General features: G+C 37.8%; 1 protein-coding gene across 2 annotated transcripts in view; it reads left to right on the top strand.

Moving 5' to 3' along the window:
* Positions 1 to 18,671, top strand: part of DENND2C (DENN domain containing 2C) — an 80,124-nt gene that overhangs the window by 44,923 nt on the left and 16,530 nt on the right. For both annotated transcript variants that reach the window (XM_058538860.1, XM_058538859.1), the window contains exons 4-12: positions 414 to 526; positions 1,125 to 1,295; positions 4,681 to 4,777; positions 9,254 to 9,298; positions 11,410 to 11,597; positions 15,273 to 15,382; positions 17,184 to 17,253; positions 17,759 to 17,836; positions 18,384 to 18,524. In XM_058538860.1, the coding sequence (XP_058394843.1) occupies positions 414 to 526; positions 1,125 to 1,295; positions 4,681 to 4,777; positions 9,254 to 9,298; positions 11,410 to 11,597; positions 15,273 to 15,382; positions 17,184 to 17,253; positions 17,759 to 17,836; positions 18,384 to 18,524 (1,013 nt within the window). The remainder of the gene's footprint in view (positions 1 to 413; positions 527 to 1,124; positions 1,296 to 4,680; positions 4,778 to 9,253; positions 9,299 to 11,409; positions 11,598 to 15,272; positions 15,383 to 17,183; positions 17,254 to 17,758; positions 17,837 to 18,383; positions 18,525 to 18,671) is intronic.

The raw sequence follows: 18,671 nt of genomic DNA, 5'->3' as shown, positions 1-18,671 counted from the left end.
ACTTTGCTATTAAATTTAATGAGTATGTATTTGGTAGAGCCCTTAATTATAGGATAGTATTTTCTTTTATAGTCAAGTGTATCTTGCTCTAGATTTTTCATTTTAATAGGAAACCTTTGTTGTATAAATTCTTTTATTCTTTAATGGATTTTACAACTAGTTTAATGGAGTTGCTCAGTTCAAAAGTAGGTGTTTATAGTATAGTATTTTGAGAATTCTTTTAGCTTGGTTGGATGCCTCTGTGGCTTACACGCTCAAAGTGCCATTGATTTGGAGACCTCCCTCCCCACAGCAATGTAGGATAGAAAGCTGAATGTATTTAGTCAGTTTTTTGTTTCTTTTCCTGGCTGTAATCTCTTTGTTTCCATTTAATTATGTTTTCTCTAAACTTATTTTTTTCATTATTTTTTAAGATCCCACCAAAGAAAATCCATATGAAGATATTCCAGTGCAGCCTTTGCCCATCTGGAGATCCACTTCAGCATGGAAGCTACAGCCCCCTAAAAGTGCTTTCAAAGCACCCAAGGTATAACCAGAGAATTAATGTAAGAAAACATTAGAATCTTGTTTATGATCCCTACCAAAAGGTTAAAATGGTTTAACTAGGGCCAAAACTAAAAGGCACTGAAATGTGGGTTTTATTGTTGTTGGTGGTAGTTTTTTGGGTAGTGTTTTGGGGGTAACACACAGCTTTTTGTTTTCTTTGGTTTTGAGGGGGTTTGTTTGTTTTTTAGCACTTCAGAAAAAAAAAAACTGAATATGAACACCTTTGGACAGGCCATGAACTTTCAGTTCACTATAGTTAGCACAGCTTCCTATTAGTCTCACATCAACCTATGGCCTAAATTACCTGTCTGGTCCCTGAATGCATTCACCAGCCCTGGAAGCAAAAGGGGCCTTGAGTTAATGAGGACTCTGAGCTATTGTTTTCTGGAAATTTGATTACATTGTAGCAGAAGAATTTTGGATTAGAAACCTGAGACACTTCTTTACAAATGGTGGAAAATAAATTATGATATCCTCACTTGAGATGATTTTAAAGAAAAGATAAATTTTTTTCTGTGTTTGAGAACACAGAAATTAACTAGATGATCTTACCCTTACCGCTACATCTTCTGTTTTAGCTTCCTCCCAAACCTCAATTCCTTCAGCGGAAGACTATGGAACTGAAGAACTCACAAGCTTTTTTACGGTCAAAACTCACAAAGGATACCACTTTGCCCGTCACGTTAACTGAATGGAAGCTTTTCCGAGCTGGAGAAGTTGCAAATAGGAAAAGGAAAAATCTTCCGAAGGTAAGGACTCCAGTGCTTTTATTCTTTGATTCTTACTTCAGCATTTCCATAAATGAGAATAAATAAACTTTAGACTGAAATGAATAATAGGTTAGAACTGACCCACTGGAATTAGAAGGTTTGGAAAGCAGCCTTAAGTTTTAAGTTTTTGCTCATGCAAGAAAAATGCATGAATGGCTTTTGCCAAGCTTTCTTTATGGATTTGGAAAATTGATTTTAGGTGGAGGGCTTCACTTCGATTACCTTAGTTCTCATTAAACTCTGCTGCCTGTTTCAAGAAAACACTGGAATCTTATATAAAAGGACATTCTATTAGGCTGGCTTCGGTGGTGTTCTTGCTCGTTTATATAATTGCCAAAGTGAATTTAGTTTTGTGCCTGAGTTTACAGATTTTCAATAATGACAAAATATATGCCATTAATTTGGGATAAAAATTTCCATTCAGAGGAAGGAAAAAAGAAATTTGACTATTACTTGGGAATAGAAATTTTCAGCAATTATACTAAATAAATGATTTCTCTCTTAAGGGAGAAAAGGCAGTAAATCTGTGAATAATCTTGACTAGAGCCATTGGAACCAAAGTGAAGAAATTGGGATTATTTGTAGACAGATGTATATATTTTTTAGGAGAGACACTTAAGAAAGTACATGAAAATATTGTAATACTCTTTACGTTACTTCGTTCTTCTGTAATTCAGAATGTTTTCAGGATTACTATGCAGAAATCAGATCATTTAAATAGTATTCCTTTCCTTAATCCCATCTGAATTAGCTATATGTATCCGTTTCGCACACAATTTTTATACTGATTTTAGCATTAAACAAAAGTCACAGCTGTTTCTTGGTTTAGTAATTGCTGATTGGTTCCTTGGGAAATATTCTGTTCCACAATTACTTTAATTCTTCTGTTCTATTTCCTGCCGCTCCCTCTTTAATATGTGAAGAAAGGCACACAGTTTTTAAAAAGCACCAAACTGATCTCTCTTAGTGAAAAACAAACTCTTTGGCTGTTTATTCTCCTGTGTATGGTGAGTAATATTTAAAAATCAGAGATTTAAAGAGTTGCCAGGCATTCTGCAGTAGTCCTCTCCTCTGAGAGATCATGACGGGCACAACAGAGCAGCCGCCCACGGGGCCCAGAAACAACAGATCATTTCTTCACAGGGGCAAGAACACAGACACATAAGAGATTGCATTTAAGATGTGGTTCTTGGAATGGCATTAACAAATATTTAGGAATTATGGATTGTAGAGTTTATAATGAGACCCGAGGAGATTTGCAGTGCTTTTGATTTCATACTGCAGTATTTTATGTACTGCGGATCCCCTGAGTACTCGAAGCTTGTTCTCTTTCTGATTATAGGTGATATGATCCAGATTTTTCCAATATTTTCCCAAAGGATTTTTTGAGAAGTGGAGAGGAAAAAAGTGGTGATGAACTCTTGATTGTCAGGCAGGAACAAACTGTTATAGCATTTCTACTTGTGACCCTCCTTGGATTAAATCCTTTTAGGTTGTTTCATTTGCAATACAAATTTTGGCTTTGAAATGTCTTCAGGAACAACATTCCATGAGGAAAGCAGTTTTCATTTATTTCCCCTTTGATGACAAGAGCTACCCCTGGAAGGGAAACTGGTTTCACGGTTTGAAAATCACTGATCTAGTCCATATGCCTCTTCCCCACCCTTCCTTTCTTTCTCGACTCTGGAAGCTGGTGTGGGATTGTTTGCTAGAGTAGATTTCCTAATGTTTTATATTGTTTCTATCAAGCGTGTACAGCAATATGGTTTCTACTATTTCTTAGGAAGAATATTCTACAGTATTTTCTGCAACTAGAAGGTAAATGTAGGCTCTTCTTCTTAGCTCATAACCAAAACGTAAATTTTATTACTTTATCTCATATTTCTAGAACAGATAGTTCCCTTTCCTTTATAATATTTGAGTATACTTTTGAGTATACTTTTCGAATGCACATTAATAATTATACTTTTTTTGGTCTTATGAACCCAAAATACATATTTACCTCATACATCCTTCCTATAGTCCCTAACAATACCATTTTATGTTGGATTCTCTTATTTGTTTTTTTTTATAATGGTAATATTTAAGAACATTGGTAATTTTTCATTGGAATGGCAGCTACAAAAATCTTTAAAACAACAAACTCATCCAAAAATGTGGGAATAATCTGTGTATTGGAAGCACATGTTTCTCACGTGTTATTTTTCTTGCACTGGACTGATTCACTGCCTATGGGTTGCCAGGATTACTAGAGAAGCAAGGACAAAAGAGAAAACAACATTTTTCTCAAAGTGGCTTTGTTGGTTATCATCTTGTATAATGTTCTTAACAATTGTAATTCTGGGCATTAAATATGTTAAATCAGGATTAATAGTTAAGAAAAAAGAAAAATATGCATGGAAAAACTGATCAGTTCCTCCTTTTGTTTTTTTATTTTTTTAATAATTTTATTTATTTATTTTTCCCCCAAAGCCCCAGTAGATAGTTGTATGTCATAGCTGCACGTCCTTCTAGTTGCTGTATGTGGGACGTGGCCTCAGCACGGCCCGAGAAGCGGTGCGTTGGGTTGGTGCGCGCCCGGGATCCGAACCTGGGCCGCCAGCAGTGGAGCACGCGCACTTAACCGCTAAGCCACACAGCCGGCCCTGAGTTCCTCCTTTTAAAAGTGGCTGTTGATCAGCTTTAATTCTTTCCTCCTTTTTAAACCCAGTCTGTGTGTATGTCTCTCTCTGTCTCTCTGTCTTTCACACACACCCCCCAGCAGCAAAGAAAGAATTCTAATAAGTAATGCTTATTAAATGGAGCATGGTTTTTGTACTTGAGCGTATTTGAGAGTCTCCTATTTTTATGACATGTGTCTAAAATAAATTGTCATGTTAGTACTCCCAGTAGCAAAGAGGTAGAGTTCTAAGTGTGATTATCCTCTCTTTGCGAAGAATTCCTGGGAGCAGAAATAACTGAGCCTCACCCTGCCTTCTAAGTGAATAAGTATTCCAGTTGCTACTCTGGGCAAGCGAAACCTTGAGTCCACTAGTAAAGGCTTGGTCACTATAGGGAGTGTAGTAGCCAGACTTCCTGCATGTTGTGACATGGAGTGACAAGGAATCTCTCTAAGAGCCTGTGCTGGGTTCCTCTGGAAAGGAGAGATCCTTTCCCCCTTCTCTTACTCGTGTTGTATGGACTTTGAATTAGAACAACATACCATCTTACTAAAGATCATTTTCGATTCAAAATTGAAAAATGTAAAGATTTTTATTTATAAAATGGATCTTTCTCTAATGAGAATCACTAATAAATTAATATCATCAAACTGCAAAACTTGTTGGTGTTGGCTTTGACTTGTACTTTTCTGGTCTTTGTTCAGCTTGTATTGAAAATAGATGACATATTTGAATCTAAGAGAGGGAAGAAGAGGGTAAAGTTACACCCTTACCCTGGAAAAGACTTACCTCCTTCAAAAGGTAAGAATTGTTCCAGCTGTCCATAGCTATCCGCATACGAGGGGAGAATTATTATATTACTTAATGTTTGATGTGAATTATAATTTTTGGTTTACTTCCCTTATTATCCCACTTAAATGTAAAACTTCTTTAGGATAAGGGACTATTTCTTATTCTTCCTCAAATCCATTTTATTTAGTTCTGTACCAAGTGATAATTATTGGATGAATAAGTAAATAAATTAAAAAATAATTATAAACCAATGAGACCGATTTTTATGGGAAGATTGTATCATTATTTTGTAGTCCTACTTTAATTTATAGTTATTTATCAGTATAGACTCAGTGGAGAAATGAATATATTAGGTATATATAAACTGAAGGTATGTGGTACTCAACTTGTAGTCATCTAATAAGTTCAGTAGTTTTATCCTTCTGATGCATAGATAAAACTTATATTGTCTTAATTAAGAAACTTGCAGTATCCATAGTGAATTATTAGATTTTCTTAAAAACTCATGCAAGGTTCTTAACTTGGTTGTCTGGCAAAGAATATGTAGAATTAAGCAATTTTTGTCTATGAGATTTATAAGTGAGAAACAACAGCCAAGTCATAACAGAGAAGAATATTTCATATTTTTGCAGACTTCCAAATACAGAAATTTCTTAGTTTCCCCTGAAAATCTATTCTACATTCTAACAATTACTATCTGAAAATAAAATTCTCCATGCTAGAATTCAAGACTCTTTCCTCTTATTCTGTGATGATTAAAATCAACTGGTCACCATTTTAAGTGTGAGTTTTCATATTTTCAAAAGCAATTATTAAAACATGTTCAGTCTTCTACAGAAGAAATACTTTTGGTTATTGTTCATAATAATTGCTACCATTTATTGAATAAACTAATAGTTTCCTTATGTACTTTATCTCATATATAACATATAACCACACTAGGAGGTAGGGACTATCCTAATTTTACAGACAAAGAAACTGAGTCAAAGGAGGAAGCTTGGATTTGTGTCAAGGAGCATGGCGCCACAAGGTCTTATCCTTTTCTATCACCAATAGTTGCTTAGTTTTTCTTATAAATCTGATTTTTAGCAGTTTAACTATCTCCTCTCCGTGTGTTTCCTTATCTTCAATAAGGATATGGTCAAGGCCTTTTTATTTGTATAATTCAGAACTAGATACAGAAGATGAAAACTGATGCCAGATGCTATGTTCAGATACATTATCATTAATTTTCTAAATAATCCTACGTGGCAGGTATTGTTGTCACTGTTTTATAGATAAGGAAATAAATTATAAATTGCAAGTTATGTAAAATATCAAGACACTTGGACCAGGACAAATTCTCAGAAAATATTATCATTTTCCCAGATTAACAGCAGTCTATTGATAACTATACTCTCCAGATATGCCTCTCAAAGTAGATTATTAGTGATCTCTTATTTTATTTGTATGCTTTATGCCTTATAGGTTAGGAATATTTAAGTAAGTTTGCTCTAAGACAAGTTTTTGAAGAGCCAAATCCTTTTTTCACTGTCACTGAAAAGAAAAAAATTCAACAGCATGCACTGCCAACTTCTAGCACGCACACACAAAAATGGAGCAGTTCCTAAATTGTAACCCTTCCCTACAAGTTTGTTTTTCTTTTGCATGACTCAAAGGAAATATGCATTTACCCAGTCTCTGTGACTAACTTCTTCAGTGGACCAGAGGAATTTCTCTCATGCCTGAGGATCTCCTGGCTTCACAGTCACGGTTCTCAGAATTTTGTTTTCCTCCTTAAGCTTTTGTCTGTATATCAACAATGCCTAGTAGAACCAGATAATTATATTTACCTACTCTGTCAGTACATGCTAGGTTTTATTGAATCTATTCCAACCTTAACATTTCTTAACTTTCAGTTATCATGTCTTACAAAATGACTTCTTGCCCTTCTTCAATTCTGTCATTATAATTGTGTATTGAAGTCTAACATAAAAAGAGACAACCTAGTGCTTTTTTGATCCCTACAGTCTCAATAGATTTCCCTATTGCCTTATAAACCTCTTAACCTTCATTCAGTGTCTTAGAATGCAAATCATCAAAACCCCTTGAATGTGAATATATTAAAGCGACTTGAATGACCTTTTATAAGATTTTTTCCTGTTCTATTACCTTTCCTCCTTTCTCCTTTCTTTTCTTTCTTTCCAGACACTTCATAGGCTCCTAAGAGGTGCCTGGTGCTAAGGATACAAATAGGACTCAGGAGCACACAGTGTTTGTTCCTTCATACTGAACAATATTTTACAGCCACAGTACACTTTTTGTCATGGTGGTTATTTTGAAGTTATAAAAGCTGTATAGTACACAATATTTAAATTGCTACTTTTTCTGTAACATCCCTTATGTACCCTTCCCACCTATCTTATGAAGAGGCAGCATTTTTTAAATATTTTCTTATTTCTTATTATAAAATTAAATTTGCACAGCAAGAAATTATAATAATATAGAATAAGATCTAATGAAAAGCCAGTTTCTCAAACCTCCTCCTCCTACTCACAGAAAATTTTATGCACATGCAAATATTTTCTACCTATATAATTTTATACCATTTATTGGTATAAAACACTGTAAACCATTTATACCATTCAGACTTTTTATGTCCTTTTTAAAAAAAACGTAATATATTTTGGAGCTCTTTCAGCATCAACACATAAAGATCCACAGAGCTGTACTGTATTTCATTGTATAGATATAAAAGAATTTTATTTAGCTAGTAGGCATTTTGGTTGTTTCTGACATTTTATTTAACCTCTGGATATTTAAGTTCTGTGTATGTGTGTTAAGTTCCATATTTTTTTTTTTTGCTCTTCAAACAATGCTGCAATGCACATGTTCTTGCTTATAATTTTATATATTGGTAAGACTGCATCTGTAGAAAAGTTCCTAGCAGTCAGCTTAATCAAAGAACATATACATTTAAAATTTTTCTAGCTGCTGCCAAATTGTCCCACAGATTATAACAGCTTATGTTTCTATGAACAACATTTTAAAATGACTTTTTCCTCATAATCTTCACTAATACTGTATTTTATTAAAGTTTTATTTTTTACCAATATCATGATTGAAAGTTGTAGGTTATTTATTGGATTTTTTTTTTTTGTAAGGAGATCAGCCCTGTGCTAACATCCAATCCTTCTCTTTTTTTGCTGAGGAAGACTGGCCCTGGGCTAACATCCGTGCCCATCTTCCTCCACTTTACATGGGACGTCGCCACAGCATGGCTTGCCAAGCAGTGCCTCGGTGCGCGCCCGGGATCCAAACCGGTGAACCCCAGGCTGCTGCAGCGGAGCGCGCACACTTAACCACTTGTGCCACTGGGCCAGCCCCGGTTATTTATTGTTTTAATTTGCATTTCTTTAATTATGAATTTGGACAATTATCATGTTTCTCAACAGTTATAAATTTTTTTCTATAAATTGCCTAGTCCTATGCTTTATTCGTTTTTCTGTTGTGCTATATTTTTTCTTATTCATTTTTAACAGCTATTTGAATATTAAGAAGCTTAGCCTTTGTGTCTGCAATGTGTATTACAAATATTTTCCTGTTTATTGTTCACCTTTTGAATTTACTAATGATTTTTTTATTAGATAGAAATTTTACATTTTTATATAATCAAACTTACATGCATTTTTCATTTATGACTCCTAGACCTTGTTTTTCCTGATATTTAAAAATTTTCCCTTTCTTTACATTTTTTTATTTTGCTTTTACTTTTCATACTTAATCTAGAAATTTTTCATTCACTTGCTCACAAAGTTTTGTTTTATTTTTTTTGGTAAATTGGCCATGTGCCTAACACTGTGGTACAAAACACTCCCTTGTAAAAGCATAGCCCCTTATCTTCAAGATCCTTAAAATCTGATTGGGGAAAATAAGAGCAGTTCAAAGCAGTGAGTACTGTAAGAATCCAGAGTAAAGGAAAGTTTTGTTTGGCCTAGAGGTAGCTTAGAGACATCATAAACGAGGTAGAATGTTACTTCATAAACTTATTTGGTAATCTCTCTTGGCCCCACATTTTCCTATTATTCTAAATTCATAATTTGTTCCATGTTGAGATTTTTATTAGGCCAGGTTGGTGATCCACCTTTGGTATTTATTTGGGAATATAAAGACAAGGATGTGAATGTAGGAATAGAATCCACTCTGAACTAGGCTTCTTAAAACTAGTCTGAATTGCTGTTAATTTCTAGAATTAGGAATGAGAGGGGAGCTGAGGAGAGAGGTAGGGTGTGGGAAGAAGATAGAGTAGAGTAGTTTCTTCTCTGAGCCTTTTATTCTCTTTTGTAACTATCCCACCATGATGTAACTAAGTGGTTTAGGGAAAGGCTCAGCATCCTTATTAATCCTTACTTCAAGCCCCTAGGTCTGTGGAGGTTTTACATGGTTCTCATCCTCCTGTACTTTCTACTGTTGGACAATACAAATGGAAACTCTCTCTCTTTTCAGGTGAAATCAGTGGGAATGAAAGTGATGCTGAGTATCTGCCAAAGAGTGAGTGAGTCAGTGGGGCTGCTCCCTTTCTCGTGATGATCATGGTTATAGGTGGAGTGGCACCTACCTTTGTGATTAGGCATGTTTTTCCCACATGAAGTTTCATTTTGTAGGTGATTTCTTCATTATAGGAACCTGTTGAGATTTGGGGAACTAAACAGTACACTGTCAGATGTTTGACAGCATTAAAAATCTCCCATGGTGGTGTGAGGCAAACCAGTATGGTTCTTAAGATGGAATGTTCTTAGGGGAGTGGCAGAGCTGCATGTTCAGACATATGTGCAGAAGTTTCCTAGCAGTCAAAACAGAGTATGTGAATCATCCTCTGAAACAAATACTTAGCATTAAATATCTGATTTTTCATAGTCACTCAAGTGTAATTATTTAAGTAACTTGGATATCTCTGACACTGAGACAGGAAGCTGATCTGTTTCTTATTCATAGGCATTTATATTCCAAATTGTTGTGCCATTTACTTTCTGTTAGAATATAGAATATACTCTGCGTTTTTGGCTGTATTTGTTCAAGCACTTCATGGTGCTCTGTATCCTTCATCTAATGGATTTTCACAGCAAGTTATTGAGTTCCTGATAAACTGACCGACATACTGAGGCATGGAAAAAGTAGGAGACATGAATTATCAAAGCTGAGTTCAGGGCAGCTCCAAGTCTGATACTCTGATCTTATGATTAATAATCATGTGCTCCCTCCACTGGCCCGAACTGCTTCAGGGGTTTGCTTCTGTAGCCTGACTGAAGGTGAAACTTAAGTCATCATCAGGTTCAGCCTGGATCTGTAAAGATGACTAATTTAGTGCTGTTGCTGCAGAGAAACAGGACCTAAAATTCTCTTGACTTGTACTGAGCCCTTTTGGGCTAAGTAAAGCCTTGCCTAGAACACTAAGTGTACTCGATAATTCTGGGGAGCCACTCCTAGATGTATTTTTTAAGTGTTCTTAATATTTTGATCCTTAATGTAACTTCTTTGGGGGCAGAATGCATCATATCTCAAAATAAAAACAAACAATTAGTCAGAGGATGAGTCTTTCGGTCACATTGGCTCAGAATGACACATAAGCAAATCCTGGACACTCAGAGTATTTCTTCTGCAAGTACTGCATTTCCCCAGTGGAGACTGCCCCAAATTGTTCGGAATTTAGAGATAAATGAGAATAAAGGATAAGTGCTATCCAGTTTTGAGTGGCATTGCTTCTACTATTTAAATAGCATGCTTCTATAATTTCATGTTTTTGAGAAATAGTCTGCTGATAGATATCTTCTATTTCATTTTTTTTCCTCTTGCATGTAGCACCATTTGTTGATATAAGCATATGTCCATTATTAGTAATATATGCCAAGCAGAGAAGGGAAAAGGACAATTTCTTTAATGTGAGGATAGTTTTTGTTTTAATTTGATCAAACTCATCCCTTTATTTTTTTTTTATTTTTTTTGTGAGGAAGATCCGCTCTGAGCTAACATCTGCCAATCCTCCTCTTTTTGCTGAGGAAGACTAGCCCTAGGCTAACATCCATGCCCATCTTCCTCCACTTTACATGGGATGCCGCCACAGCATGGCTTGCCAAGCGGTGCGTCGGGGCGTGCCTGGGATCCGAACAGGCGAACCCCGGGCCGCAGCAGCAGAGCGCGTGTACTTAACTGCTTGGCCACCGGGCCGGCCCCAAACTCATCCCTTTACCTTCTGTAGGACTCAGTTCTTTTATCAAATCTTTCCTCTCCACCTGTGATTTTGTGGTCCCAGCAATGGTATCTGTCGTCAGGCCAGTGCTTTTACCTGATATTTTCCGTGTGTCCTGGTGTTATGCCATGAAAGATGGGATAACATAGAGTATGTGTTCGGATGTACATAGAGTATCTTTTGGGACATGGAACATCAGTCCCACCGCAGGGCCCCCAGGTGCTTGTGAGAATCTGCTCTTGTCCCTCAAATATGTCATAGCCCTAACAGGTATGTCTGCGTGGCAGACATTGGTTAGTCAACCTCATTCAGCAACAACTGAGTGAAGATTAGTCCCATATGTCTCATGACCTCTGGGTGCTGGAGGGAAGACAGGGCTACAAAGGAAAAGCAAAGCTCCGTGATCTCATTACAGATCGCCACAAGCGCTTGGCACAGCTGCAGCAATCTTCCAAGAGAAATCCTCACTACCAGACCTTAGAGCGGGATCTTATCGAATTACAGGAGCAGCAGCTGTTTGAACTTTTTGTGGTGGTGTCGCTACAGAAGAAACCATCAGAAATAAACTATATCCCCCAGGTCATACAACAATTCCCTAGCAAGGTAGGTGCAAGGAGGCCAAGAGATGTTCAGGAATGTTCCTGTGTCTCTGTGTATTTATTTCCTCTCTTCTTGTTTATCTCAATCAGCTTTTGCTAATACTGTACATCTTGTAGGATCTGGTAAGTGACTCTGATGACATCTCAGGTCAGGCATGAGCTGCAACCAAGGGGGAGAAAAAAACCTCATTCTCCAACTTGGTTTTTTATTTTTTGCTCTGCTGTTTACTAAGTGACCTTTAGCAAGTTACAAAGCCTTAATTTTGTCATCCTTAATGAGGGGAATAATAAAGGTGGCAGAATAGGGTAGCAGTTCAAAGTATAGACTCTGAGCCAACTATCTGCATTTGCCACTTATTAGCTCTGTGACTTTGAGCAGTTACTTAACTGCTCTGTGCCTTGGTGTCTTCATTTGTAAAATGGAGTTAATCATAATAGTGTCTACCACAATAAGTTGTAGTGAGGATTAAATGAGATAATTTGTTATAAGGCACTTAGAACAATGTCTAGCACATAGTAAGCACTATATAATGTTATCCACTATTAATGAGATAATGTATCTAAAGTGCTTATTGCAGTTCCTGGCACACAGTAAGCACTTGATAAATGGTAGCTGTTATTTACAGTATTATTTGGTTAGCTTTACCTTTTTCAAAAAATTCATTTAATCAATATTTCTTAAATACCTACTGTTTGCCGAGATTAGGTGCTGGGATTACAATTGAAATAGATCTTCTTGGTTCTTGCCCTCACAGGGTTTACAACATAAACCCCAAATGTGGCTCTGAGCTTTGTGGCAGCAAATACAAAGAGAGAAACATGATCATTACATCAGAGATTGCAAACTGGTGGCCTCTGAGCAAACTGGGCCCAGAGATGTAATTTTTGGTTTGCACAGTGTTTTTGTAAAAATAATAATAATTTTTTGTTGTTGCCAATATTTAAAAATCAAATTTCACATAAAAATCTGTATTTCTGCTTTTTCCTGAGAAAATGGAAAGACTGCCGACACTTAGCCTACATTCCTAAGTGGCAAGAATTGGCTGAGGCGGAGTAAGGAGCAAGACTGGCTTCATGGGCCTGTGACCAGTACAGTCGCACAAGGCCCCTCACTCAGGATGGCCCTGCACTGGGGGTTTAACGCTCTGCGGTCACTGTTGAAATTCTTAGTAATTTTATATTTGAATTTGTATTTTGTTAAGTGAGGTCTGATGGGACAATGGGGCATGTGCCAAGGTCTTAAAGCCTTGGTCCATGCATGGTTTCACCACCTGCCACCTCCCCAGGATGAGTTCCTAGTTGTCCTCTGTCCCTGGCAGGATCTTGGGCATAGGCATGGAGAGGGTCGGGATCAGGCAAGCATTGCCCTGTGGCATCTCCAGGCAATGCATAGTGAGGCCCTCCTGCCCTGAGTTGGCAGTACCACTTGTGTTCAGTGGGTGGCTTGGTGGGGCAAGCTTTTCCACCACCCCCAATCCACATACCAAGCATGTCCCCGTGTGAAGACTATTACCCCTTGAGGGTTTCCAAGCTGCTGTTGGTTGGAGCTGCTGTGGGGTCCATGGGAAGGGGAGATTCCTGACTCAACCTCTTTACCCCCAGTCAAGACACAGAGTTTCAGTCCTGTGGCTGGCCAGAGGGGAAGCCCCGCAGCTGGGGGGCCACTTGTGTGCTAGATTGAGGGCCAGGGTCCCTGGGCACCTGTGAGGGTCTGCACTTGTTCCCTAGGATCCTTGAACCTGAAGGAGTATGACATTAAATAGCAAATAAAAACCCCATTACAGGTCGAGAGAGAGACCACAGAAGAAAAGAAAAAGTTTTATATTTTATCTTGTATTTAATTTTTCTTGCTTTTTGAACAAGGGGCCCACAGTTTCATCATGTACTGTGCTCTGCAAGTTATGTAGCTGATCCTGGTAAAGAGTGATCCCTTTAAATAGGGAATTTACTCACTCTCCAACTCACTACTCACACCACTTCTCTCATTTCAGTTGTTTGCTCAGCCACTTTAGGACTTTGGGTTTAAACCCTGAGTTAGATGTTTCACCAAAAAAGCTAGTGAAGCACAACTGGACTGGGATCTAAGAGACATTTCCTGGATGGGTTCTCATTGTTTAAAAAGACCCCACAACATTCCTACTGTAAATAAATCAATGTTTAATTTCTTATAAAATTCCTCGATGTAGCCTGAGAGCACAGTGTCACAGACTCACTGTTTGATAACATAGTACCATAAGAGTCTAAAATAATGTAATCTAGATAGTCTTGAGGAATCATATTTCCCATAAAGAAAAGCCTAATTTTCTTTTCTGATTTTTGATCACTCTTACGTTTGCAGAGAGAAATCGCAAGGTTGAACCTGTTTTCAACACAGCCTTAATTAATGGCTCAGAACCAAGTAAGGACCCAGTTGACGCTGGCAGTGATTCAGGGATGTCTCTAAGCGAGTTACTTAGCACATTTGTGCATTAGGCACCCATAAGTTAGGGAGGGCAAGAGTTGACTGAGCCCCTCTTGATTCTGTTGTGGAAAACCTTGAATGAAGATGATTGTGAATCATTTAACAATATAAAAATAATAGAATATGATACAACTAAAATTTTGTTAGAATGCTTTTCCATTTCTTAAGAGCCTAATGTCTTTTTTTTTTTTTTTTTTTTTTGTGAGGAGATCAGCCCTGTGCTAACATCTGCCAATCCTCCTCTTTTTTTTTGCTGAGGAAGACTGGCCCTGGGCCAACATCCATGCCCATCCTCCTCCACTTTATATGGGACGCCGCCACAGCATGGCTTGCCAAGCAGTGCGTTGATGCGCGCCCGGGATCCGAACCAGCGAACCCGGGCCGCCGCAGTGGATCGCGAGCACTTAACCGCTTGCATCACCGGGCCGGCCCAAGAGCCTAATGTCTAAGTGACCCAGAATGGCTGCCATGTTTTGTTTTAGAAATTAAATTAAAAGATAGTTCATTTGTATTAGTTACATGAAGGCAGTATGGTAATTAGACTTATTGTCTGCTGTTTTTATACTAATATTTAAATGTCTTTTGGTTTAACTATGTTTAGGCTAGTCTTTAAACTACAATACCAGTCTTGCACAAAAGGGTCTTCCATGCTAGAATTTTACAGGAACTCGCAAACCAGTAATTAGGTAGCAAAGATTATATGCTAAAGGGAGTGATTATATATGGGGTAGATTCTAAAAATAGTATCTTTTCTAAATAACATTCATCTGCCTTTTCAAAACATCTTTGATTATTGATCATAATGTCTTGAGCTGACTAGGTTTTTGCTATCAGTCTATTGTAGAATAGATTTTTATTTATTTTATGTCCTGTGATTCATAAAAATGTTGAGTTCCCACTAGTACATGAATCTTGAATTAAGATTCTACCTTTAGATAAGAAACTATTTTCAGTCGTCTCTTTTACGTCAGATTATAGTACTTCACAAGTACCATTTCTGTGTAAAAATAGGATTCTTTATTCTTAGTAACTCTGTTCTCAGTGCATCATCAGTGATTACTAGTCTTGGCCTTCCTGTTTTGTTAAACAGCCCAAAGCTGTGTTGAGACGACTGCTTAGGCTTATCAGAGACCTCTTTTCCCAAGAACAGGCTGAATTTTTTATTTCTGTTCTCCACTTACGTAAAATATTAGTCACCTATATTGTTATCTTTTTCAGGGTGATCATGGCTTTAAGCAATCCAAAGACACTGAAGAGAGGCTCAAAGTTATCCCAAAATTTTGTTTTCCTGATTCAAAGGACTGGGTGCCAACCTCAGAACTCAAGAGGTAAATAGGCTACTTTATCTGATTTCTATTTGTTGAAACTGCAAAAGTAGAATCTGAATGTTTGAGAAATGGGTAGATCCAGCAGTGAAGCTATGTGGACACTGTGGCAGGTCAAGGATGCAGTGGGAGGAAAGGAAGAAACAGAATTAGAACATTTCCTATGTGGGGCTCAGAAAAGAAAAACGTGGAATAATTTCAGTGTCAAAGGGAAAACAAGTTTGAGGATTTCTTCAGTTTGCCAATTCTGCAGAAAAAAATGTTCCACTTTGCATACAATCAGAAATGCCACCAAGTGGACAGAAAAGGAAAAAAAGACTTGAACTTAGGGACTCTACTTAGCAACAGAGATGAAACAGAGCAATATCTGTATCTTGTTTCTCCTTCAAGTTGCTAGAAGAAGCCATGGCCCAGACTGTATGTTTCTCTGTGGAGCTTGTGCAAAGGGAGGCTCCAGTTTGGGAGGTGTGAGTATATTGAGAAGAAAAGTATAAAGAATTCCTTCCTGGTATCTAGAGGAAATTACCATGTTCAATTAATAAACCATTATTGTCTCTGAATCCTGCTTGTAAATAGACAACTGCTTTGTTCAAAATTGTAATTATTGATCATACTGTTTAGGCTGAAAAGCATGATTATGTGACTCATATCACATGCTGACGACCTGCTGGGAGACAGCCCCCACTGTTGCCTAAGTAGCTGCTCTGCCCCTCCACCTCATGGTGCCTTCAGACTAAGCTGCTGTCTCTCATAACCAGTTTAGCCCTACTCTCATCTCTGAGCCATCAACCCCTGATGCTCTTGTGCTGCCACTTACACTGCAGACTGCATAGGCAGCTTCTTTCATGCTGGCCTCGCTGCTCCATGGCTGGCTTTACCCCCCAACAAGTTTTGTGTGTCTATCCTAGAATATTTGGAAAATACAGAGGAGTAAATAAAAACCAGAAATTAGAAATCACTGGCATAAATATATATAGACACATGTATTCATTGTTTAAATTTGGATTTCTTTGATTATTAATGAATTTCTTTCTTGGGCATCTTTAGGTCTTTTTGTAAATTACCTATGCATATCTTTTGCCTATGTTTCTAATGAGAAGTTAATATTTTTCTTACTAATTTTTATATATTAAGGATATAATTCTTTGCCTATCACTGTTCCATATGACCTCTCAGAACTAACTGGAAGAATTTGGAGGGGAAAAATGGCTTATCAAAATCCTTTATAGGGGCCAGCCCGGTGGTGTAGTGGTTAAGTTTGCATGCTCTGCTTTTGCGGCCCGGGGTTCGCAGGTTCAGATCCCGGGTGCGGACCTATGTACCACTTATCAAGCCATGCTGTGGCAGGCGTCCCACATATTAAAGTAGAGGAAGATGGGCACAGATGTTAGCCCAGGGCCAGTCTCCCTCAGCAAAAAAAAAGATGAGGATTGGCATCGGATGTTAGCTCAGGGCTAATCTTCCTCACACACACAAAAAAATCCTTTCTAGCTTACCTATATGTTTGACTAAATTGGACATTCAACAGAAGGAAAATAGGCTCAATTAATAGCTAGACTGGATAAATAAGACAGTAAAAAGAGACAGCAGCATCACCAGCTCATCCTTTACCTGATCTCTCACTCCAGTACAGGCAAAGCCTGGACAGTCTCCCTCAGGAAGAGTGACTTGCAATAAATGTAATATTAATGCCTCTTCTTAGATCACAGAATGACTACTGTTGGACCCTAATTTTCAACTATTTGTTCCATGAAGAATGCCATAAGTAGTTGTTTAGATCTCAAACTGTTGACTATTTTTTCAGTGAAACGTTCTCCTTTGTCTTGACTGGTGAAGATGGGAGCCGGTGGTTTGGTTACTGTAAGAAGCTCTTGGTAAGTACCAGACTTATGCTACAGTTAAGGTTGGTCAAGGAACAATAGAGTCAGACTAGGAACTTCAGAAACACTATCTCTAGATGAGTTTGAAGGCTACTCAGTGATCTGCGTATTAAAGAAGCTATGTTACCTTTAAACAGTAAAAGCAAGGTGGGGTTAGCCATGGAGTGTTACAGAATGGAAAGGGTATGGATTCATTTTATTTATTTGTTTGTTAGTAATAAATGAAGAAACCACTGACACAGTGGCTAAATATCCATCTGGGTATATTTGAGGAATGAGTACAATGAGCCAGTTGGGGAGCTCTGAGTTACTTTCTTCTTGCTTAGTTAGATGCCTCCACCAAACCTGGAATAAATCTTGCTATCATTTTTTAGCATTTTCCCATATTTCAGTGTTCATTGAGGATGAAAGCCTTGGTTCCTGCTCTTTACTAAAGAATATTAATAGTCCAAATAAGTAAAGATTGTGTTGCTTAATTTTTGCCTTGTTTTTCTTTCAGCCGGAAGGCAAAGGAAAGCGACTCCCTGAGGTGTACTGCATGGTTAGTCGCCTGGGCTGCTTCAACCTTTTTTCAAAGGTAAGTGGAGAATGGGTCCTATGAAAAGTGTTCTTTCTGAGCGCTGAGCTTTTGTTTCTGATGACTTCACTAGGCAATGTTAAGGGGCATAGACTTTAGAAAGGGTGCCTCATTAGTAGATTAGAACCACAGGTTTTAAAGCTTAAATTTAGATCTTCATTCCAGATGCTGTTGCCATGTCATCCTCATTTTGGTTTGCTAAACCTCCCAGCTTTTAGGAGAACATAGCCCGAAGCTTAGCTTGTCTTGTCTTTCCCAGACCCCAAACTGCAGGATATCATTGTCAGTGTCACCTTCTTGGCCCCTACCTTAGTGACATTAAAAGGGGTTCCTCTTCTAAAAATAAGTTGATTTATTTTAGAAATTTTTCTTGGGGATGTAAAGATACCCCCAAGAGATATGATGCCTTTAATAAACTTTTATTGGTTGCAGAAGTTATCGTTGGAGTTATTTTCAAGTTTGTGCACCAAGTTTGGCAATTCCTTTAATAGGATTCCTTTATGTTTTTGAACTGAGTCTAATAAAATAACATATTTTGTGTGTGTAGATTCTGGATGAAGTAGAGAAAAGAAGAGAAATGTCTCCAGCCCTGGTTTACCCATTCATGCGAAGCGTCATGGAAGCTCCTTTCCCAGCTCCTGGACGCACCATCACAGTTAAGAGCTACCTCCCTGGGGCCGGAGATGGTGTAAGTTAGCTCATTTTGAAGTTTTGATAGCTGCCAAAAAGTAGGCCTTACACTAATAGGCAGAGTTTCCAGAAGCCTCAAAACGTAGTTTTCCTTTTCCATAAACTGTGCAGAATATGTTTTAGTCCCACAAAGCACTGGAGAAAT

The sequence above is a fragment of the Diceros bicornis genome, chromosome 4, assembly GCF_020826845.1.
Source record: "Diceros bicornis minor isolate mBicDic1 chromosome 4, mDicBic1.mat.cur, whole genome shotgun sequence".
NCBI lineage: Eukaryota > Metazoa > Chordata > Mammalia > Perissodactyla > Rhinocerotidae > Diceros > Diceros bicornis.
Note: the sequence above shows the minus strand (reverse complement) of the source record. Positions and strands in the feature narration are given on the sequence as shown.